The sequence below is a fragment of the Papilio machaon genome, chromosome 26 (genome assembly GCF_912999745.1).
Source record: "Papilio machaon chromosome 26, ilPapMach1.1, whole genome shotgun sequence".
Lineage (NCBI taxonomy): Eukaryota > Metazoa > Arthropoda > Insecta > Lepidoptera > Papilionidae > Papilio > Papilio machaon.
The window spans coordinates 93,770-118,332 of record NC_060011.1 but is presented as its reverse complement, the minus strand read 5'-3'; the positions used below and the strand labels follow the sequence as shown (position 1 = coordinate 118,332).

Here is a 24,563-nt window from a genome sequence, read left to right as displayed (position 1 = left end):
TTGACATGCAAGCCGCGGGTTGAATCACCCTGGAGTAAGGCTTCAGTGTCTACCTAGCTGAGGTATTTCTGACCTTATTCACATGTGATAGAGTTGGTAATGTCGTTACCTAAGTTGTGTGGATTTGTTTTGTTTTTGATTGTACGAGGGTGTCGGTGTCTACGTCGCGTTAAATGAATGTTTTCTGTGAATAGAACTTGATTGCTTGTAATGAGAGACACGCGAGTATCGCGTCGCCGTGTCGTATCATATCGTGTCGTGTGTTGGAAACGATAATTGTTGGCATGCAGTACTTGTTTGTATGAACCTTGATAGATCACACGAAAGGTTTGTGTTGGCGTATTTCACAAAAAGTCCTAAAGAAAATTAACTTTCCATACTATTTAAAGTATGAAAATTGGCGTCGTCAAATGGTTACCTATCCGGTGGTGAAGGTCTAGGGATCCTGAATACATAGCAATATTTTTATTTTGGTGATTCGACACTTGGGTCAACGGTGTACTTTACGCATTGATTAAATGGTCAGTTTTGCCGTGTTTCGACTCAATGCATACTTGTCTATCGTTTTAAATACCACTATAATATGTCATATTCAATGCACAAACTGAAAAGTTTGTATCAGCTCAGTGAGTGCGAACAGAGCTGCCTCTACTGCGTTCGAGTTATCTGTTGTGACAGCCCTGGCAGCTGGCAGCTCACTGATTCATTGTAACAAACGGTTAAAGGACAACTCGCCTGTTAAATATTTTTTATTGATTTATTACTGTAGCTTACGTATTTGACGATTAATTTACCTTACTGTTATCTCATATTTTTAGGCTTAGGTTCTGTTCTGTAATAAAAAAATTGGCGTCTATAAAGGTCCGTCTGACAGACTGGGGCAGAGAGCAAAATAGATAAAATTGAGCCTTATTCAACTTTGCACGCCTTTTCTTACTAATAGCAAGCGTAAAAAACGTGAAAAGTTAAATGAAACCTTGTTTTAATCGTGCAAGGTTCAGTTTAATTTGAGATATAAATCTGCTCTGCTGTCCGCCCCGGTCTGTCTGAATGGACACTAAGTGTTCTTCAAAAGTCCCAGTAAAAAGCGTCCAGCAAAAACGACGGCTCATAACGCCTCTCTCGCATCAAAAGCTACAACAGAGCAATTTAATTGCTTGTACCGCTAAAATGGCCGCGCAGAACTCAAATAATTCCTCAGTTAAACTCTGTCAATCCATGTAGAGCTCGATATGCGCATTCGCTAATCAATTTCTATTTTAATTTCTTGATAATTCTCATGTACACGACTCATAGTCATCCTCTCAGACCATTGCTGGATAAAAAGGCATTACTCAGCATGCGTTCATCCACGTGCGGTATATAACAATCACGACTCACCAACGGAGACCCAAGCATGAGTTTTTGAAAATCGCCATCGTAACGTGAATTATGGTCAAAATTAATACGATACTTTTACTCCGATACCGATATTTATACTTTACACCCGAACGAACGGGTTACTGCACAAATTTTGTCTATAACTGGTGTTTGTCACAACTATTCGTGCTAGGCCCACTGATGACACTGCCTGCACGAATTATCCAATCAGAAGAGTAACGCGTGTCATTGTTGTTGGCATAAAGTGTCATTATACCTTACAATAAATTATTTAGGCATCATCGTGAGGCCACTGCAGGTACCTACCGCCTGTTGCCTGTCGCCTGTCACAGCGGAGGGTCGTGACGCAGGAAGCAATAGGAGCTTTAAGGAGTTCATAAAATAAAAGACAAGATTGGTTTTCCGCTTCATACTCACTGTATGTCTTTATTTAAATTTATCTTTTTTTTTGGGATTTTTTATAACTTTATTTAAAACTTTTTTAAATCAAACTTTATATTAATATTAAATATATAATATATCTTCAATGTATTTACACATTATGTACAGGCTGTATGTATGTAGGTATGTACACTTACAATTAACCGTCACTATGTACAACGTTATGTAACCTATCAGACATACAGAACGGCGAGCGGTGCGCGGCGGCGGATACATTTCAGACAATAAATGCATGCAAACCAAGACCTCACAGTGCCCGTAAGGCTACAATACCCGAAAACCCGCAGTGCCCAAAGGCCCCAAGTGCCCAAAGGCCCCAAGTGCCCAAAGGCCCCAAGTGCCCGAAGGCCCTTATTGCCAAAACGCCCCCAGGCCCTTGCCTCGCCGCCACGCACGCATGCTCTTACGACTAATTCCATTACGTTTAGTTTCACACTTTACATAATATCATTTTTAGTTTATTTTTAAGTTATTATTTAGCAAAAGTTTGCGAGTAATCACTTAAATTATTGTAGACTAAGTTAGTCTTATGTCTTGCCGGCGCTCTCCCTCTCATCTAAATAACTTACTACATTATGTAACAATTTCAGTCCATCGTCGGTGAGTTGAGACAGACTTTACATTACATTTGAGTCGAGCAAATCATTTTGACTTTTGTTATAAATATAAAAGGACCAAGATTTCATTGTTCAAATCGCCACTTTGCGGGAGAAACGTTACACACGACATGCCGTCTCTTTATAACAATATTACGTCACTCGTAATTTAACTTAATAAAATACTAAAATGTTACAATTTACATTCTCACATTAGTTCACAACTCACATAACGCCAAAAAGACAGTATATACCTCGTTCTCACAATACTACCCACATTCCGACCAATCACGTCAGGCGTACAGACACACAGACACACAAACACACAGTCACGCGCACATTACAGCAACACATCGGCAGTGACAAGACGCACACGACGCCTCATGTCCCACAAACGGGACTCATTTGTACTAAAACTGACAACACACAATTCACAAAGATGGGGCGGTATGTAAACCGACTCTAATTAACAAAAAAAAAGTTATGCGCACTTTACTACAGATATGCACGTTGTAAAGCAAAACGTCAAAGCTTTTAACTGTTTTTAAATCTAAAACGGAACAACTGGGACATTTGTGTTAATGTCATACGATAACAAAACTGTTATTCAATAATAGACCTAAATCCACTACAGCTAGAGTATAAATTGCGATTACATTGGTGTTATATAAAAATGAGTTTACATATACGACCCTTGCAGTCGACCAGTATTGCTTGTTTAGGAACAATTTCATACATAAATATATAACTAACAACACTCTGTATGTAGCATGTCTTCAAATCACATTAATAAAGTCGAAACTGGATAAAGGAGAATCTGTGATATTTTTCTCTTACCGAAGTTCCTCGTTACTGAAAGTCGTCAGGCCCGGATTCTCACTCACACAGGTTCGACTGTATCACTTTAAATCTTCCAACATGTACATAAGACTGTAACACTCCTACTGCTGGTCATTTTATTAATTTTTATATTATTTATACATCATTATCACACTTACGAGCTAATTTGGTGTTCTATGTTACTCTGATAAAAACTCTCTCACTTTAAAAATATAACTTGAATCAATAAGATTAAGTTGATAAACAAAAAATGTGTTTGGATTTTTGTGTAGTGTAAAAATATCTTCTTTATTATGTTGACTGGTTTGTGTGGATCATAATTATTTAAAACAAATAGTGTAAATGTTTCAGCAGTGGGAACTCGCACTAAACATTGATTTTACTAGTCTTTTTTTTACCATATCTTTAGTATACTTTTCTCCGTCTCTTTAATGTATTTAATTTTCAATTGGTTATTTTTAATTGAAAACTTACAACAAAATTATGTAAAATATTAAAAATCAAGTATTTCCGGTACTTGAATGACACAATCTTACAACATTTGTACATCATAGTATGTTGATATATATAAATGTTACGTACAACCTCACATACTACTCGTCAGTATTGATTTAACAGTTTGTGAAACTATTTGTATAATTAACAATATCACTTCTACATCACATACTTGATAAGCAACAACTGGTGTTTCCATTTGCAGGATTTTAGGATATTTGCATTGATACAGTTTTAATATACAAACGTTATTCTAATTACTAATGAGCGCTTTGTGGAGATGTCAAATACCTAGCAAATATATTTGTACTGTAAAATAGCTCGTAATTGTGTAACAAGTGCGCTGACAACTGCCTCAATGTCGCTATTACTGTGGAAATTATCCTAGAGTGAAGTCACTGTCCGGGGTGGCCGCGTACACTACACGTCCATCATACGCGTACCGCACGCGCACCGCACGAGTACCGCACGCGTACCGCACGCGTACCGCACGCGCACCCGGCGCCGTCTCGCGCGATGTCTGTGTCTTGTGACGTATGATTAATAAATAGCTGTGTTGCGTGACGTAAGACGTGTGCGTGTGCGCTAGCGTGTGACGCGAGGTGTGCGGGGGGTGCGGGGGGCGCGGAGGGTGCGGGGGGTGCGGGGGGGCGCGGAGGGTGCGGGGGGCGCGGCGGGCGGGGGGCGGCGGGCGCGCGTATCATCGCGGCGGTTGTGGGAACTGGCGTCGTTTCTTGTTGCGCTGGTCGGGACGTCGCGGCGGCTGCGGGGGTGAGCCGGGGTAGCGCCGCTGCTTGCCGGTGAACGTCCGCGACCGGCCCTTGCCCTCGGCTCCGCCCCCACCACCGCCCGAGCCAGCGTTGGCGTTAGAGTTGGCATTGGCGTAGCGCTGCTGCATGACACCGGAGGGGATGTTGTTGAAGTCCGAGTTGCTGGTGATGTGGTGGATGATGAGACTCTGGTGTGCGGAGACGCGGCGCGGCGTGGGCGAGGAACACTGCAGCGCCGACAGCGGCGGTGGTGAGCTGCGCGCTCCCCCAGCCCCGCCCCCTACGCCCATTGCGCCGCCCCCTAAGCTGTCAGACCACTCCTGTGGGGACAATAGAAACAAATTGATCAACGATGCAATAATACGTCAATATCATTAATGTTTTAAAAGGGTTCGCCAAAGAGCAGCTCTTTATAAGGCATTATATTGTAAACGTGGTGTGGTCGTCACCTGGTCGCTGTCGCTGGGCTCCTGGTCGAGCTCGTGCTCGGTGTCGTGTGCGAGCGCGAGCGCGAGTGCGGGCTCGGGCTCGGGGTCGCGGTCGCGGTCGCGGTCGGGCTCGATGTCGGGCGGACGCGGCGGCAGGAGCTGCGCGCGGGGGAAGAAGTAGGGCTGGAAGGTGTCGCGCACCCAGCGCCTGTACTGAAGCACGTGGTCGGTGACGCGCAGCACGCGGCCGAGCGCGCTGTGCCGCGCCCCCGCCGCGCCGCGCCCCCCGCACATCACGTGCGCGCCCACCGCCTGCTGCAGGATTATGTAGCCGTAGTCGAACGCCTGCAACGCGAACAACACCGCGTTAGTGAATCGCTCGCTGTGACAGAGCGGAGTAGACCCGCACACGACGGCGACCACTTGCCTGCTTGACCTGCAGCGCGCCGTAGCTGGAGCGGCCGATGTCGTTGCCCGGCGTCAGCGGGTCCTCGATGCACAGCAGCGAAGGCCGGTGCCCGTCGTTCATCTCCTGCGGATACCGACGGACAGCAACGACGTGTTACATTACTGTTGCTTTTGTTTTTCCACCAGTAGTCAATGTAAAGTTTTCTCAGTCCGGTATCATCGTGTACGTACCTTCTGTATTTCATCCTTGGAGACGTAGGAGCCGCCGTTCTTGACGCGGATGGCGGTCTTGACGTAGTTGAACTTCCTGCCGTAGAGCTCGAAGAACTCGATGAGCAGCACGCCGAGGTTGTGGGGCTGACGCAGGCGCTCGGGTCGCGGGTGCAGCTGCAGGAAGCTGATGCACATCAGGATGAGGGAGTAGGAGGAGATTCCGCCCGTGAACACCTCGTTTAGGTCCCGCTGCAGCAAGAACTGCTTCAGCACCATCACCAGGCGAGACAAGACCGGGTACTTTTCCTGTAACACCAAATGTATCAATATGAAACTTTAGCGTGTCTGACGTGTTGTCCAAAAGAACACCAATAACATGAAACAAGCATTTGACATTAACAACATACAAGTTATAGTGCAAACTAACCTTAAACTGTTTGATTAACTCTGCGCTCTTGACGCCGCTGCTCATGTTGAACGATATGTCTACCTGCAACACACGATAGGAGACGTTTTTGACTGACCAATGCATCGGATGTGACACAGAGCAGACAAGAAAGAGGCCCACCTTGACGTCGGAGTACTTGTCGGTCATCTTGACGATGGGAACTGTAGCCTTCTCCAGCACCTTGATGGTCTCCTTCTCGGCGATGTCCTGCGCCACCAGCTCGCGCTCCAACGTCCACAGCGGCAGCTTCTCCCACTGACCTGCCACGGCAACAACAACATTCACCATGTGACGCGCTATAGCCGCGGATGGGTCATTTCTCTTCAGCCTTTAATGCCGAAGTTCTAAAGTCGTTTTCAATATCATCCACTCATTTTAACTTTGACAGCATGACACTCGAGAGTTAAAAATGTAATCATGCGTTATACACGATGTCGCTTGATTTGATTTTTAGTTTTGTAGTGTAATTAAGAATAATAAATGTAGTTTTGCAGTCATTTTTGGTGGTGAACACATTATAATCCTAATTTGACTGAAAAGTTAAAATATTTATGTAATTTTGGTTGACACTTCAACGCCTATGAGTACTAACAAACTTTTAGGGATGTTTGCAACTAAAAAGAAACACAATGTGTAACCGTTAAAAGCTCAAGGAAAGGGCTAAAACATTTGACCCGATTAATATTTATTGAAAGCCATATTCATTTATTTATTAAATTGCACTTCAATATAAAACAAAAACATGAACAAAACTTCCCTTTACAAGATAACATTATCGTATGTAGGGCAGAGATCTTATCTTATGATGTATCCTTTATCAAAGAATTAGATAAATGTACCAAATATCATTGCTTCCTCAACAACACAACACAACAACCACAAGGTGAAGTGACGCGAGGCAAGGTAAGGGACCGCGGCTGGGTACACGCACCACTTCCTCATTCCTATTTATTTCCGCCACTGCGTCGCCGTAATGTAATAATAATAATAAACCACACAATACAAACTACGAACTACTGACGCACTTTCCGATTGAGAAAAACATGAATGGCGGTCTTTAGATGCATGTATACCTCTCATTATTACGTGTACTCGATGTGTTTTATTACAACTTTAACAAAAAATAACTAAAACATGCATAACTTATTGACAGGTTGTTATAAACACATTTCACAATTTTTTCCCATTAATTTATGCATAATCTATGTCACGTAAATTCTAAAGGCAAAATTATCTTTTCGTGCTTACTTGAATAAATAAAAACATGATTACTAAATAACTTCTATGTAGGGAAAACAGAGACGGTCGTTGGGAATTCCCCGGCGCGCGTCCAAACAAGACACGAGGCAAATTATCCTTCTTATTTCCTACGGTACATTTGTAGAAATCGCAATTGAATTAGAGAAAGCCCCAAAACTGGTACTTAGTGTTTTTGTTGTCATCACCTGACTCATCCGAGCCGTATTCGTACACGCAGTAGTTGTGTACACAGGTGACGTGAGCCCGCAGTCCCCCGCCGCCCTCTCGCCATGTGAATGGGCCGCGCTGGCCTGCGCTTGCGCAATCGCTGACATGACTACTGACGTACTCTACTAGGTACACGCCATCGTGTAAATATAGCGTACTGACTCGTACAAATAACGATCGAAAAGGTAAAGACATCAATTTGTTAGATAAATTCTTTAGACTAGTGTCCCATTTCATTATTTTCTTTGCTCCAATCTACATAAATCGGCGGCAGTGCAATGTACTGGTTGTTGTCGTGTGATTAGATAGCTGCAACACATTCGGCCACAGATATTGTAGCCACGGTATGCGATAAGATACCGCAATTATGTCAGCGGAGCGGGAGGTCACGGCTCGCGGTTCACTTATTATTTACTAATTGGATGATACGCTTGATAGCATATATAGTACTTCTTATTTCAAATGTTATCATATAGCGAAAAATTTAATAAAGTACGAGTAGTGTTTTGCTTGAGGTGTCTCAGCTGTGGTATCTTGAGAATGTAGTAGTCCTGCCTGCTGCAACATATTATACACATATACCTACAGTTGCTAGGACGATAAGCCGACACATACTGTCTTCGGATTTAAAACAAACGTGCTACATGATAACCTATCTCTATACTATGTATTCGTACAAAAATACGTTATTTTTTGATAAACAAATGTTTCAGAATAATTTCGTTATCAATTAAAAAAAATTATGACGCTTTTGTTGAACTAAGAATTTAATGATAAATACGACTAGAAGTTGTAATAATTTCTTATGGTACATTTTGTGAGATGGTGTGAGGTGTGATGTTTTAGGGTGAGGTACTGACCGATGACAACGAGGTCGATGTCGCTGGTGGGCAGGTATAGGCCGGTGCGGAAGGAGCCGAACACCTCGACGCGCGCCTGTGGCCACAGCGCGAGGATGGCGCTCCGTATACGCGTGACGACCGTGCTGCGCACCAGGTGCTCCGTCTCCGTCGGCGACATGTACATGTAGAAGTGCTCGATCTCCTCGTGCAGCCTGCAACACACACACACACACCACACATCACACATCAACACACAATCTAGAAGTTTATATCACTACTTTTTTACACTTTCAATTGAGACAAATTTTGCACTAGAATTACTTCTGTTAGTTGTTAATAAAGATAAGAAATAGTAACTTAAGCTTGACTTTAAAAAAAACCTAAAATCCCCGGCTGACGGAATCTAATATGACGGTATGAATTAGTGCTAATGATTAGCTGCATTTTAAAAGAAATATTTTAAAATTTTAAAACTGAATAAAATGTAATATTTGATGTAACACTATCTTATTTTACAAGTAACAATAATTCGCATAGAACTAACAATTGGTAGAAATGTTTTGAGCAGCATTATTTGAAACCTGATAAATCCCCATCGATCCCGCATTTGAAAAAAATTCAAGGTCAGTGGTCCCAAAAATGGTAAGTTTTATCGAAAATTATCTCAGACCGAAGACTCCTTAAAAGACTGTTTACTTATTTTTAGCGAGTCATCGTTTTTGAGTGCTAAATGAGAAGTACAAGCATTTTACACTGGCAAGGGGGAGGTGGCAAGAGGGAAGGTGATTTGGGTCGCGGGGCGGGGGCGGGGCGGGGGTGTGCGAGGTCAAAGCCCTGCGGCACGTGGCGAGCCGATGACCCGATATGGTGACCCAATGTCTGGCCCACGTCTCGCCTCGCCCTACCCCTACCCCGACATTCTGTAGCCTCCTGGTACGACAATACGACAAATTGGTAAAAATACAAAACGTAAAAAGTCGAAAGAAAGAAAATCTACATAAGTAAGTACATGACATTGTTCATAAATTCCTTGCCTAATAATTGTGGAAAATATTAAAAATTCCTTGAAGCATTATATGTAATCATTTTTATTGACATATTTGTGCATTATTTACTGCACATACGAGATTGTACGTACAAGTTTTTATAATTTGCGAAAGTAGTTGTATATCGAAACCAGTTCACGTCCGATGTTAATCATTTTATATAACTAGTGTCCATGTTTCTTGTCGATGGCCTGCTCCTTCAATAATGTCGACTCACAAAAGAACCCTAACAGCTGAGGCCGCTCAAATCTGTCACTTTCTCCGGCGCGCCGCAGCTCGCGAGGCCTTGGCACCGCGAGGTCAAATCGAAAGGAATTCCTGGAAAATTTCCATATCACTACATTGCACAGTCGCTAATAAATCTCTTATATTCTTAATACGATATACTTATTGAAAATATTATTCTAAACTTTTTAGCGACTTGTCTGGAACATTTCAATAGTCGCAGACTCGTGGTCGTACAAAGACTTTTGTTTTTCATTATAAATAAATTCATATACTTATCCACATTAATTGTAATTTCACGGTTATCAGTTCGCGCAATTCCCTTAAAACGGGGTACAAAGTTTTCGATTTAACAAGTCTTTTATATATTCAAGCTATTTAAAAAAAGGAATATACCATTATTGTACATAATGTAACAGTGACGGGTTTATCATGTCGGAAGTGGGATGTGTCGTAACTCGAAACGTACTGCGACTACACAGAACTGTAAGGGCAAGGGATATGCCGCTGCTTCAGACAGAGAAGAGCGTGCAACGTGACCCTTCACCACTCTCACATTGCTCACGTTGACATGTCTCTGCAGATACATCCTTATAATTATTAACACAATTTTTGTACGAGTCTTTTGGATGAGAAAATTCGCTATGAAACGGCAAACATTGCTAGGCTTTAATTTCTATACATGCGAGTAATACTCGACTACTTCGATCGTCTCAATAGATAATCGGGATGTAATCACGACGTCCGCATTGCGCCCTTAGGTCGCTGTAGGATGTAGGCACTAAACAGCTGTAACACAGCGCTCAATTTATCTGACGTACTTATGTAGATGTTCATCAGTCTATTCCTATACGGACGTAGCGACTGCGCCCATTTTTGTGTCTGTTTAAAAATACTAGTGCAGCGCAGGCGCGGCCTGGATTTAGGTCATGCGCCTGCCCGGCTGACCACAAGCCCACGCCTGACACTTACGCACCAAAGAACTGACATTTTATATATAATTTACGATTAAAATTAATAAGAAAAAATGTCATATTCATGTTAGGCAAAGCCCTGGGTGGACAAAAACATCAATCATCATGAATACGTGTCCCCTCACAATCCCCGCGACAAGCTCGAAACGAAAGCGTACAATATTTTTTAAATAGTACTGGGCATTCAGAATCGGAACCGGTCGGAGAATAGGTCAAGTTCAGCGCTAGCGAACGCGTGCGGTGCTAACAGTCAGCCAGGCCGCCAATGTTCGGCACGACAAGAACACGCGAGCCTGCTAAGGTGGACCGGTTTCTTGTGGACATTGCAGCCCCGCTCTATAATAAAATCAGAGCATATATGTACATATATAAACGTATCCGTAAATACATTTATATCAATGATAAGTTAAATGGCTGTTCGGAATGTGTAACTTTGCCGTGGGGACACACGACACTAACACAAACCCTAATGCGAAACGCACGTGTCAATATCTGCTTAGCCAACGGTCACCGCCACGGCCAAGTGTCTTGTAAATATGTAACCGTCAAATTGTAAACGAAGTATGCCAGGAGCGTGTCTACATTTGATAATTATTTCAACTCGATTAATGGTGTGAATCCTGAGTGCATATGAAAAACGATGTCATACGAGATTTAGTTATTGTAATGATGATTTAAAAACCAAGTGAATACGCACTGAACGAGTGTCGGCCGAGGCAACTAGCGTTTGTTTACGCGTCCTCTGCCAAACGCCGCATTCCCTATTTTTTATGAGAAATAAAAAAACGACAAGGGCTACAATGTTGGTACATATAGCTCACGGTAATGGTGTCATCTCGATTATTATCACTGATTTACGGCTCTGGAACTCGGGAGAAGAAGCCACTACACAACAATCACAAGAATTACGTATACAATGCCATTTGTAGAAAGAAGGTAGAAGCACTTCAGACTAATAACTCCCAAACACACATCTTCATACATGGACAGTATATAAACCATGGTAATTTGTGCCTCAATCATCATCGCCATTTTGACGCTGAATGTTGCGGTTGGTAGCGGTGGCGAGGGTTCAAACTAATATATCAGGAACTTGAACATGCGCGTTTAAGTCGAAGACATAGATATCAGTGATTCCATGCTTCCCGCGCAAAAATTCTTATTGTGACCTTCAGTTGTACTTGATTCACACATCGTCTTCTACTATGTGAAACACACGTGGTATCGGTTTGTGCTGTGCTGTGCTGTGGCTACGTCACACGTCACTCTGTGTGTCAACAAGTTAGCTATGAGCGGGCCGGGAGCTATGATTATGAACAACGGCATGTGTGAACGTTTGATTGGCGTGCCGATACATTTGTAACCTTGTCCTAATATTTATAACTTAACAACGCCGTTACAGAATTTTTGTTACTTTAACAAACAAATATGGATTACAGATCAATTACTACTTCCCTCTCGTTTTAATTTCTTTATTCAAAAAAAAGATCATAGTTCAGTGCTAGTGCAGATTTCGTCGAGTTTACACAATCTTAAAACTACCGTCATATTCGCTAATGTCAAAGTACGAAGGCATTCGAGCGGCATCCTTGAACGACCTTCCCTGCGGAAGTCAATAGCCCGGGCGGTTGCAGCAATGCTTGCGACACCGCACAGCCAGCGCCTGCTGCCTCGAGCCGCTCTTACGTAAGGAGGTCGTTGCTCTGACGACCACTTACACAGACACACCAGTAATACACAATATCACTTGTACCGGAGGTCCACTAGCGCTGGTCAGCGAAGTATTTACATCCACAAAGTATCTTGCATTGTATTACATCTTTGTATTTATATTTCTTTCACCAGGGATATTGTTACAAAAGGACGGAAACACTACGTGTTATTTCCTTCTCTACAATTATAGCTTTCTTAGATTATTACATTAGGATGACATAGGGTATATTTATTATTAGATTTCTTTTTAATTTCGCGCTGACAATGTCGCGGACAACTGCTTAAACATACTTGTTATGTTTAAGCAGTTGTCCGCGTGTGTCAACATACATTAATGTGAAAATTTAAGATAGATATCTTATATGTATTTGTATTATATTAATCGTAACCATTATCTGTAACACTCTGGTGGTAAATTACCAAGTTATATGACATGAACAAACATACACAGATGTATCTTTACACCTGTACACTGACTCACTAATGTATGTATTAGGTTAGTAGGACTTGTATGGATATTTATAACAATATGGCATAGATATACACAAGAATAAAAAGCTTTATTATATTTCAATGTGTAACAATGATAAAGTGTTGAGGTGTTAAAATTGATACCTAGAATTGGTAAACTAGCTTGTGTATCATCTTTTGTGTTTAGTAAATTTCCTTAGTTCTTATTAGAACAGCAAATTAACTGGCTTTATCTATAGTAATAGCAGAATATTCCGAAAATATCAACAGTAACTAGAACTAAAATGTCAAATTTTAAACAAATGTACACATAAATAAGTAGTACTGATAACACATTGAAACCACTACCATTTTACTTCATAATTAATAGTTAAATTTTTGTTTTTTTCTATAACTAACTAACTAACCAATGTTCAAAACTACCAAACAATGATTTGTGAAATATGTTCTAGCGGGAGATCATTTTCATTATTAAAAGTGTGGTGTAAATTAATTAAGACAAGATAAACTCCTGTGTCAATACAATGAATGTCACATGTTTATGATGGTGATGGAATGAATAGCCAATGTCTCATTACCATTGTTCTAAAATTATAATATTGAGCGGTTGGCAAGTTAATTATTATTTAATTGTTACAATGCCACTTATTTGGCAAACAGCCACAAACTACTTGTACACTATTTGTAAGAGCAATCTTCACAGTTATGTACACAAAACATTAGTAAGGTAAATTTTTAAAATTAATGATAATTAAAATAAATAAGCAAGTAATTCGAGATTCAAAATATGTTTGATGCAAACAATTACAAAAACGTACAGGCAATTAGTAACCTCTGTCTTTTTTAAGTACAATTTTTCGAGTACTTTATTCTTTATAAAGTTAATAAAGTTGTTAAAGCCCAAATTTACACTAATACAGTCAGAAAAATGTAATCATTCTGCAACATAATTCATTGTAATAAATTATGTTAAATAAAATAATTTCAAATCATTTATTTGACATCATTACCGAGGAATTAAAGGCTATGTAATGTCAGAGAGTGGACAGGAATTGCGAGTGCCACCCAACTATTTCGCCTCGCAAGTGATAAACAAAAATATGTATAACTGACCACCTACCTTCACTAGTCGGGTAGGTGCCTCAAGAAGAAGAAGAAATAAAATATTTTCAAAATAATATTTGACAGGATTACTAAGAAGACTATATAATACAAATTGAAGAAACTGGATTCTACCCACCCTATTCTACCCCCTTATTAGTTGATATTGATATAAACATATTTATATGTTTCCAAAAAGATTTTAAACATATAAATGCCACTTTCTATAAGTTTTTAATTTTATTACATATTGAAAATGTGAGATAAAGTGAAATTAAATTATATAACAAATAAATGTTAATGAAGTTAAATTTTACATGTAAATTAAATGTAGGTAATTTGAAAGAGTTGTTTCAAATACTGACCAAACTTGTTTTAACATTGAACGGATTGGCAACTTTCAGTCATAATAGTTTTGTTTATAAAGCAGTTTTTGTATGTTCAGCTAAGATCTAAGATTTTGTTTGCCACAGTGGGTAATGAGTTTTTATAACCAAAATTATATTATTAGGTTTCTGCTGTAGATTTAACAAAAATTAGCCAGGAAAAGGCTCATTGTTAACAATCTTTATTGAATTGGAATAACATTAACATTTTTTATTTATGACTCTATGGATAGTATAAAAAACAAGAATAGGTTTGGTTTCTAGCCAATTTCTAGACTTTCAATAAAATCATGTAAACACTACAATGCATACAAATATCTCATTTGTTTCAATAACTTGCCAAACATCTAATCACAGATATATTATTTATTAACTATAAATCAAAAATTACTGGACAGAATTATATATTACTAAAAAGTTACAAACCTTTGAATTAAATATAGAATAACAATATTAATTTTTACAACATAACAATTTTCTGTTTTGTTGATCCGGTAATTTTCCATTATTAATCATATTGATGCTCAAGAATAATTACGAAATAAAATATATCCAATCTAAATTTCTATGTGAAATCCATATAACTGATGGTAAGTTAACCCGAGTGGAGCAGTGGGCAGTGACAAGCGACCGGCCCGCGCTGTCACCACGGCACCGCCACCTACTGCACTGCTTGCCTCGAGACTTGCTACCAACACACTTCCGTACCGATTTATGTCTCACCTCATCACTAAGTTATTTGTAAAACACTATTTATCATCACTTACCCCAAAATACCAGGCTTATAATTGTAGTTAGGCAGCCTCCAAGGACAGCCGCCGTATTCACCTATGAGCGCATCGTGGTTTTTGTTCAGGTTAAACGTAGATGCGCGGTTGTCGTTCGCTTTCCTCCGCGCGGGATTGAAGTAATTATTGTTCCTATTTTCACCATTAACGTCATTAATTGGTATAAAGTCTGGGGCTTTATTCACATTGGGGTTAGAATTTTCTAAATTTTTTAAGTTCATTTTGTCTATGTCACTTTGAGTCTCCCAAATACGAAGCCAGAGTCGCTTCGCGGGTCCTTCCTGCTCGGGCTGATACCACGCGACGGCGGGATCCATTCAGCCTGAACAAGGTTCAACTATATGGGATAACACATGTTGGAGCATTTCACATTTATAACTATTACATTGAAAATTAACACAAAACAAAAATAAGTCACACCACATTCGGAACATGGACGACACGCGTTTAGTTGACACTTCGTTAACTAGAGGGCGCCGTCGTAGCAAAATAAAGTTCTAGATTTCTGTTCAATGAGGGCACATTTGAAATTAAATTTCTTACCGAACACACTATTGCGGTAGATTTTTGTTCAATAATTTAAAATGTTTAAATACTTTTAATAGGCTCAATAACTGGATCGAACAATCTTCTAATGGGATTAAAATATCTATCAAAGTAATTTTACACTTTCACTATAAAATTTTCCTTCATGGATTTTTTTTGTGTTTTTCTTTCAGAAAAAAATACTTAATAATTTTAAAATTTTATTTTAGAGAGATAAAACATCCAATAAGCCGTTAGCCGTTAAGGAGCGTTTTACAGAAGCTGAAGATTACACAAATGTAATAAAATCCACATTGTTTTCTACCGTCATCAAGTCCAATAGGATTCTTATTTTATCTGTTTTCTGTGTGTTTTTTCGAAGTCAACAATTTTGTTGAAATTGACAATTGGTTGACATTGACATTTTGTCATTGTTCGCGCCAAACATTATCACAACAAATGAACAAAGTTTTAAAAATGATTTTATTATAATTTAGTAATTTAATGATGAAAATTGAGTTGTATTCTTGAGACTAATTGTACATATTATATATTGTTATAGAACGTGTAATATATGAACATATCTAAGTTATCTCGATTAAGTAGAATAGCTAATTACGTCGTGAACCGGCCACATAGGTTATTGCATACTGTTGTTGTTAAATCGTGGAATGTCGACACACGAAAAATGTCTCAAAAAAGCATAACTTCTTTTTTTAAAATAACGCCCAAGAAGGAGTCTGATGGTATTGTTAACCATCAGAAGGAGGTAAATGACTCTAATTAGAATATTCAGAACTTAAATAGTGTATATTGACATCGTATCCAGTCATTTTATCAAAAACAAATACACATTTAAATTGTCTTAAAGCAAAGTTGGACTTGTGTATTGATGATTTAGGTTATACAATTGTTAAGTGTAGCCTGAAGTGCTGCCACTAGATTTTTTAATCAGTTATCATTTTGTAGTACATTTATTATAATTTATATTGTTTATTAAATTATAGGTCAAGTCAAATGCGGACAAAAGTTTGACTGAAGAAACATCACCGCCTGCAACTGCTACAAAGGTGAGTGGTGTACAATTCTGTATATAGTTACTTGTATGGGTTAAATTTTCTGTAACTCCACATCTAGCACATATGAGCATTTGGGCAAGACATAGGTTCACTCCAGTAAGTCCAACACTTCAAAGAAATATCACTAAATAAACTTAATAAAACTGAATTATGTAGTAAATGAAAGCTTTATTGGTGAGAGAGGTTATAAAGTCAATATATTTATTTTAAAAACAATAATAACAAATCTTTCAAACAATCTAATCTTTTCTCTTTAGGAAAACAAAGATATGTGTTTCAGAATAAGTGTAAGTAAGATGTAATATACTAAGGAATCTTATAACAAAAACTAGCTATTCTGTTGTTTTGTAGCGATCATCAAAGAGATTGAGATCAGACAGTGTTGAGAAAGAGCTTCTGTCTGCGTCCAGGTCTCCCTCCCCCGTCACCTCTGCAAAGGTAATGACAAAATAATATTTTGAGGAATAGGAAAGTGTGTTTAATTTATAAAATATTATTTCAAATTTAATTGTTACAGAAAAAGACAGTGAAAAGACAGAGAATTGAGAGCTCGGAAAGTGAAGCAGATCTACCAAAAGGTTCAGACGAGGCAACAATACCTGTTAAATTAGAAAGAAATGATTCACCAAAAACTTATTCCTCACCGAAAACTAAACGCAATAAATCAAAACTAACAAAAACCAATCAGGAAAGTGTTAAAAATATTGAGAAAAATGAGAGTTTTAATGGATATGAGAGTTCAAATGAGAGTAACAGCCCTAAAGAAAACAAAAGTCCTAAACAAAGTAAAAGTCCTAAATCAGTTAAAACTCCTAAAAAACAGAAAAGCCCTAAGGAACAATCAGTGAGTCCGAATGAGATACCAAAAATTAAGACTGAAAAGAAATCACCGTCACCAGTAAAGAGTGCAACAAAAACAAAAGGTCCAATGGAAAAGTTCATGGAAAGTAATAATATGATGCGGTCTTTTGTGAAGAGAGAAAAGATTGTCAGCGCACAGGATGATGAAAAAGATGTAAAACATACAAATGAAGAAAACAACTCAATTCAACATACATTAGTTCCAGGTAAGTCATTATTTTAAAGTATAAAAAGTGATAACAGCAATACGACAGACAGAATTTTTTATTTTCGTTTTCAAAATACTTATACCAAAACTTTATTTACATTAAAATTCCATAAAACTCTAATAAACTACTACATCATGTTGTTAACAATTCCTGCACTATTTTTTTTGTCTACTCAACTATCTTTTCCTAATAAAAAAAGGCAAAGGTCTTGATGTTCATTGTGCCACCTCTGGCAAAATACATTTAGTACCATTTTATTAGTTTTAATGGTCACTGTACTATGGTCCTTTACTATCAAAATGGTTAGATAACTAACTGCTTTTTATGGATGAATTATTTGATATATAATATTCAGAAGCGGAATACAATCCGGGCAAGGCAAAGTATCACCCTATCAAGGATGCTTGTTGGACGTCGGGCCAGCCGGTGCCCTACCTGGCCCTCGCCCGCACGCTGGAGGCTGTGGAGGCGACCTCCGCGCGACACAAGATGGTCGACCTCCTCAGCAACTACTTCCGCTCCGTCATCGCGCTCACCCCGCAAGATCTGCTGCCCAGCATCTACCTCTGTCTCAACCAGCTCGGCCCCGCCTATCTAGGACTGGAGCTAGGTAAGCCGTAGGAATTTTTATTTTGGCTTAGAAAATGTTTGTGGTCAGAGTAAGAGAGGAGAGCGGAGGGTGGGAGGCGGTTACTGATGTGTAAGTTGCTTAGGCATAGCGGAGACGTACCTGATGAAGGCGGTGGGGGGGTGCACGGGGAGGTCGCTGGCGCAGGTGCGGGCGGCGGCGCAGCGGCTGGGCGAGCTGGGCGCGGCGGCGCAGCAGGCCCGCGCGGCGCAGCGCATGCTGTGTGCACCGGCGCCGCTGCAGGTGCGCAAGCTGCACGCCGCACTCAAGGACCTCGCCGCCATCACCGGTCTGTACACAACCATCGCACACACTCCACCGGAGCGAACCTCTAGGGTTATTTAAACTTGTCCGTTACGCGTGTTCAGGACAGGCGTCCGTCAACAAGAAGATCAGCAAGATCCAGGCTCTGTTCGTGGCGTGTCGGCACTCCGAGGCCAAGTACTTGATAAGGTACACATATTATATCTACAGTTTGAGTGGTGAGATGAGATGAGATGTGTGGGGTAACATATGCGACATGCGTCAGGTCGCTGGAGGGCAAGCTGCGCGTGGGCCTGGCGGAGCAGTCGCTGCTGCAGGCGCTGGCGCTGGCCACAGCCCGCACCCCGCCCGCGGGACCGCACGCCGGCTGCCTCGACGTCGCCGAGGGAATGTCATCCGACGACTTCAAGGTACAACCCTCGCTTCAAATATTATTTGCTGAACCCTCGTCACCACAGCATTACTGTAGGTGTATTTGTGTAGGCGGTGGTGGATGAGCACGCGCTGGTGATAAAGACGACGTACTGCGAGTGCCCCAACTACGAGCTGGTGGTGCCGGCGCTGCTGCAGCACGGCGCCCGGGAGCTGCCCCGGCACTGCCGCCTCACGCCCGGCATCCCGCTCAAGCCCATGTTGGCGCACCCCGCGCGCGGCGTGCACGAGATATTCTCGCGGTACGTCGCCGAAATACCTTCATCGGTCTCCCTCTTGTACCGGAAAGACTACATCCTTCGGCTCACTTTCAGCTTCGAGAATGAGAAGTTCACTTGCGAGTGGAAGTACGACGGCGAGCGCGCGCAGATACACGTGCCCGGGGAGGAGGCGCCGCGGCTCGCCCACGCGCGCATCTTCAGCCGCAACCAGGAGGACAACACCACGTGAGACCCGCCCCCGCCCCCGCCCCCGCCCCCGCAACACTACCAGCACTCGGTAACAAGACTGTCCGTGTCATTGCAGCAAGTACCCGGACGTGCTGGCGCGGCTGCCGGCGCTGCTCAAGTCCACCGTCACCAGCTGCGTGCTGGACTGCGAGGCCGTCGCCTACGACACCGTCAACAAGCAAATTCTGCCCTTCCAGGTCTCTTAGCGGTGGACGGACAGAGGATGAGCGAGGAGAGAGACGGAGGTGTACAATGTTGCGCGTCCGGTTGCAGGTGCTGTCGACGCGCAAGCGCAAGGACGCGAGCGCGGCGGATGTGCGCGTGCAGGTCTGCGTGTTCGTGTTCGACCTGCTGCTGCTGAACGGCCGCTCGCTCTGTCGGGAGCCGTTGGCGGAGCGCCGGCGGCTGCTGCACGACCACTTCGCCGAGAGCCCCGGCGAGTGGGAGTTTGCGCGCGCGCAGGACTGCAGCGGCGCAGAGGAGGTCCAACAGTTCCTCGAGCAGTCGGTGCGCGGCTCCTGCGAGGGGCTGATGGTGAAGGCGCTGCACGGCGAGCGCGCGCACTACGACATCGCGCGCCGCTCCCGCAACTGGCTCAAGGTGGGTGATGATGAAGGCGCTACACTGACGGCGAGCAGTGTGTGGGCGCGCGCCGCACTAACGTTGTATGTGACGTGTTGCAGCTGAAGAAGGACTACCTGGAGGGCGGCGGGGACAGCATCGACGCGGTGGTGATAGGCGCGTACCGCGGGCGAGGGCGGCGCGCCGGCCGCTTCGGCGGCTTCCTGCTGGCGTGCTACGACCCCGCCGGCGAGCAGTACCAGTCCCTCTGCAAGATCGGCACCGGCTTCTCCGACCAGGACCTCGACACCTTCACCGAGCAGCTGCAGCAACACGTCATCGACGCGCCCAGAAACTACTACAGGTACGGACCGAACGGAGATATAACATATAACTGTATGTTTAACGAAGGTGATTAATTGATTTGGTTGCAGTTACGAGGCGTCGCAGGCTCCGGACGTGTGGCTGGCGGCGGCCTGCGTGTGGGAGGTGCGCTGCGCGGACCTGTCTCTGTCGCCGGCACACCGCGCCGCGCTCGGCCTCATCGACCGGGACAAGGGCGTCTCACTGCGCTTCCCCAGGTACCCGCCGCTACAGCTGCCTAGTAACATCATAACAAATGCTCTCTTTGTATTTCGTTGAACCAAAGTTTATCTAGTGCTGTTTGCTAATCTCTGTACTCGTGTGTGTGTGCGCGTGCGCAGGTTCGTGCGCGTGCGCGAGGACAAGCGCGCGGAGGAGGCGACGAGCGGGGAGCAGATCGCGCGCATGTACCTGGCGCAGGACTCAGTGCGCAACCAGCACACCGCGCACAAGATGGACGACGACGACTTCTACTGACGTCATACTTCTTGTTTCATTGTTCAATAAATCTTGTATATTGTTTACTATTTTTGTCTTATTTTCTATCAATATAAAATCAATATAAGTGACTCAAACAATTGGCTTTTCACTCTGTGGATGTTTGATGGAAAAATGAAACACTGTGTTAATTCAATACATTTATTTTCAATTATACTTTAATTAACTTATAACTACTTACAATAATTTCAAGTCTCACAGAAATCAACCTCACGAACACTTCACACGAATACAAACTGCATTTCCTCACATACAATATTGTACGAGATGAAAAGTGACGACAAGAAAATTAGTTTCATGCATTTTACTAAATTATATTTTTAATCTTTCCTACAAAATGAGGCTCAATTATTATTTTTAAATTAGGCCTTCGTACACAATAAAATGTTCCGAATTTGTGTGTACAAAAAATATCACAAAAAAATTAAATATATCAAAGAAGACAATATCAAAATGTTTAAAATTGCTAAAAATCACACTCGATAATTATAATAAATGGGGAAAAAGAAAATTGAGCGAATAAAATTTCAATATGGCAAGAATTGTAATATTTAAATTGTACGTACTGACTTATTATTACTATGAATGTATTACAAGTGAATATTGTTTGTAAATGTATTAAATAAAATGTTCGCTGAACAAATATAGCGATATAATTATTTTAATTACTTTATATAAGAAATACAAAGATTTTTTTATCTACATTACAATTAATTACTGGCTTCGTGAATCATTTTTCATATCAAATAAATTTATAAAAGTACGAATATAAAATAAAAAACGCACAGATATGTATATAATGTATAGATAGTCCATTTTTAAAATTCATTTCGTATTGTAAATGACAACACTTACTGTGGGTTTTTGAGACCAAAATCCCCATTTAATACAGATGTCATTTTTTGCTCCAGATTAAGTATCTATATGTTATATATCCATTGACAAAACATATAAAATGTTTTACACGAGATCTAAATTAACATAAAAAAGATATGATTGTACTTAAATCTAGACTTAAAGCTGCACAAATTAACATTTAAACAACGATATGTACGACATTTATAACTAATATGACATCACGAGAAAGTTGCCTTGGAAATTAAATCTACTGATATGAGTTAGAAAAACATTAATTTTTGTACTTTTATATTAAAATTATTTAAGTGAACTTTGAAATTAGTGAAAAATTTAACTAAAACGCTATTACTTTTGCAAATAAACAAATAATTATTTTTATTTAATGAGCAAACTAGAAAAAATTGTCAAACAAAATGACATTGACATTTCATTGTTAGTATTGTTACAAAATTGTGCGAAAGTTTGCGAAATTTAACAACAACTGTTATAATGTTCTGTAAAAATTCTGCATTTGTTACAGAGACTGCAACTCGTGGTTGATTTATCTCATTAACTATGGTTTCTGAGACCAAAACTCTGTATAAGACGTATTTTCATCTCGTAATGTATCTTTGAAGAAACAGAGATAACAATATGTTTTAAATAGGTATTTTGGTCTCAGAAACCCAAGCTTATTCATATTGAATCAATTCTCTATTAAAATGTAAACGTCTTATATATATTAAGTTATAAAATTACTAGAAGACATTTATTGTACTTGTTGCTGATGTTTGAGTATTTTAAGATAATTTTAAATACAATTAGCTCCATCTTTCGCGATGTCGAGGATTCCCGCGACTTCCGCTTGTACTGATATATGTCGTAGCTGCGCCTGCACACTGCTCAGTCACTGCTCAGTCACTGCAGCGGCAGCGGCCTAGAGGCGCGCGGGCGAGCCTTCCTGCAGCAAGTTGGCGCGCTCCTGAAATAACAATTACTACATTTAATATAACGTTACAAGAGGAACAAGATAAGTTGTTACATGTGAGCGAGACTGACCTCAGTGGGGTGTGCGTCCTGCGGGGAGTATATGCTCTCGTACACGGGGTTGGCGAAGTGGTTGCCGCCGTTCTGTAAACACACGTCACGTTAGCACAGGCCGTGTATACATACAGCACAGAGCACAGGGCACAGCGCGTGCAGCGCGGGCACTCACCGCGTCGTGTGCGGGGCGCAGCTCCGGCTCGTCCTCGCCCGCCAGGTACATAGGGTTGCTGATCTCCACGTTGTCAGCCAACCGCGCGTGCAGGAACGCCCCCCTGACACACGCACACACACACAATATGTACATATATTGATAAATCAAAGCTTAAACAAACGGACTGTTGTATTCTAACTAAAACGAGTGAGGTGTACGTACCGACGTCTCCTGTGTACGAGGTAGAGTGCGGCGAGGAACAGAGTCAGCAGCGTGAGCAGCGCCAGCGCCCCGCCCAGCCACGCCCCGCCCCCGGCCCCGGCCCCGGCCCCGCCCGTCTCGCATCCCTCGCCCTCGCATGCGCAGAACGCCTCGCCCGGCCCCAGAGGGTCGTCTGCGAGAAGAAGACGCCGTGTCACTGGCTAACTCTCAACTTGATAGAATTGTCCACCGCCAAGGTAAGGGACACGTACCGTCGGGTCGCCAGGCGCAGAGAGCGCGCGGGGGACAGGAGAGCGCGGCGCACGCGGAGTCGTGTCCCACGTAGCGCTGGCAGTGCGCCCCGCCCCGACCCGCCGGGCAAGCGCACACGCCGCCGCCCGCCCGCACGCAGCGCCCGCCCGCCCCGCACAGCCCCGCGCATCGCAGTCCCCACTCTGCCCGCACACACGTCACACAAATGTTTACTTCGAGCACGATTCATTGGAAAAAAAGTAAAAAGAAATAAATGATAAATATTAAAGTAGTACATAATATTTATGTACATATATGTTATGTTTTGTGGCCTTAACACGCGGCCTTGACCTAGGCGAGGCGGCGCAGCGGCCCCGCTCCGACCTGCGGAACTCTATAAGGTTACGAACTGCTCGAAGTGCATTAATCTTGCGGCACCGAAACATACTTTTAAAACTAATAATAAAAAGTATAATACGACAATTTCAAACAATTATATCCTTTAATAAGCACAGTTCTCTAGCATATTGTAAGTTTCACTGCTTATTGACACATTTGGCTATTTAACAACAAATTCCGAAAGATGTAACTTGTCGCGCAAGAGATTTCCTCTGCAGCCAGCCCGCTTCATCTCGCACCAACATCGACAAGCGCATTGCTCTTGCTGCTTTTGCCCATAATTTAAAACAAGGCAACAAATCGTATCGTTTATTCAATATCTCATTTATTTCTTATTTTATTTATCGAAACAAATAACGATGTTTGGTAAATTACTCTCACCATTATCACTTCTACGTCTCCTCTTTCCCATAGCACAGATAAAGGTATATGATGTGTATTACATGTCCCGCGAGAGCGCAGCACTACCGGTGTCTGTGAGTGCACGTGCACGTGCGGCGGGCGCGCGCGCGCTACTGCCGCAGCCGCAAGCCGTCGCGCCGCATTCAGCCTCAGTTTGTTCACAAACATTGCACATTCGGAAATTCCGGTTTCGGAAAACCTAACGACATTTTATATTGGAAATACCTGTTACTTTTTTATTATAAGGTAGCAAGCGGCCACCAGAATTCGCCGATATATCGACGCGACCGCCGCCCATAGATATCCGCAATTTGCAGAGGTGTTGCCTACCTTTAATCGAGGGAGGGAACTCACAGAAAGAGAATATATCATC

The 24,563-nt window shown here is 41.9% G+C and overlaps 2 protein-coding genes and 1 long non-coding RNA gene across 3 annotated transcripts; 1 reads left to right on the top strand and 2 right to left on the bottom strand.

Moving 5' to 3' along the window:
• Positions 1-4,434: 4,434 nt before the first annotated feature.
• On the bottom strand, positions 4,435-15,505 carry LOC106716421 (non-canonical poly(A) RNA polymerase protein Trf4-1). Its single transcript, XM_045684528.1, has 8 exons — positions 15,012-15,505; positions 8,347-8,540; positions 6,140-6,279; positions 5,999-6,061; positions 5,590-5,877; positions 5,378-5,482; positions 5,067-5,295; positions 4,435-4,784 (listed from the first exon to the last, which is right to left on the bottom strand). Exons 1-8 carry the CDS (start codon positions 15,347-15,349, stop codon positions 4,453-4,455), a joined length of 1,689 nt encoding a protein of 562 aa, XP_045540484.1. The 5' UTR covers positions 15,350-15,505; the 3' UTR covers positions 4,435-4,452.
• A 524-nt stretch (positions 15,506-16,029) lies between these two features.
• On the top strand, positions 16,030-20,927 carry LOC106716423 (DNA ligase 1). The gene is made up of 15 exons (XM_014509942.2): positions 16,030-16,326; positions 16,565-16,627; positions 16,988-17,074; positions 17,154-17,703; positions 18,062-18,316; positions 18,420-18,623; positions 18,703-18,787; positions 18,864-19,008; positions 19,082-19,272; positions 19,345-19,476; positions 19,556-19,676; positions 19,753-20,079; positions 20,163-20,404; positions 20,475-20,621; positions 20,745-20,927. Exons 1-15 carry the CDS (start codon positions 16,132-16,134, stop codon positions 20,878-20,880), a joined length of 2,880 nt encoding a protein of 959 aa, XP_014365428.2. The 5' UTR covers positions 16,030-16,131; the 3' UTR covers positions 20,881-20,927.
• Positions 20,928-22,193: 1,266 nt separating this feature from the next.
• LOC106716443 lies at positions 22,194-23,256 on the bottom strand. The gene is made up of 4 exons (XR_001357284.2): positions 23,159-23,256; positions 22,955-23,057; positions 22,798-22,869; positions 22,194-22,720 (listed from the first exon to the last, which is right to left on the bottom strand). It is a non-coding gene; the product is annotated as an uncharacterized LOC106716443 (long non-coding RNA).
• Positions 23,257-24,563: the final 1,307 nt, after the last annotated feature.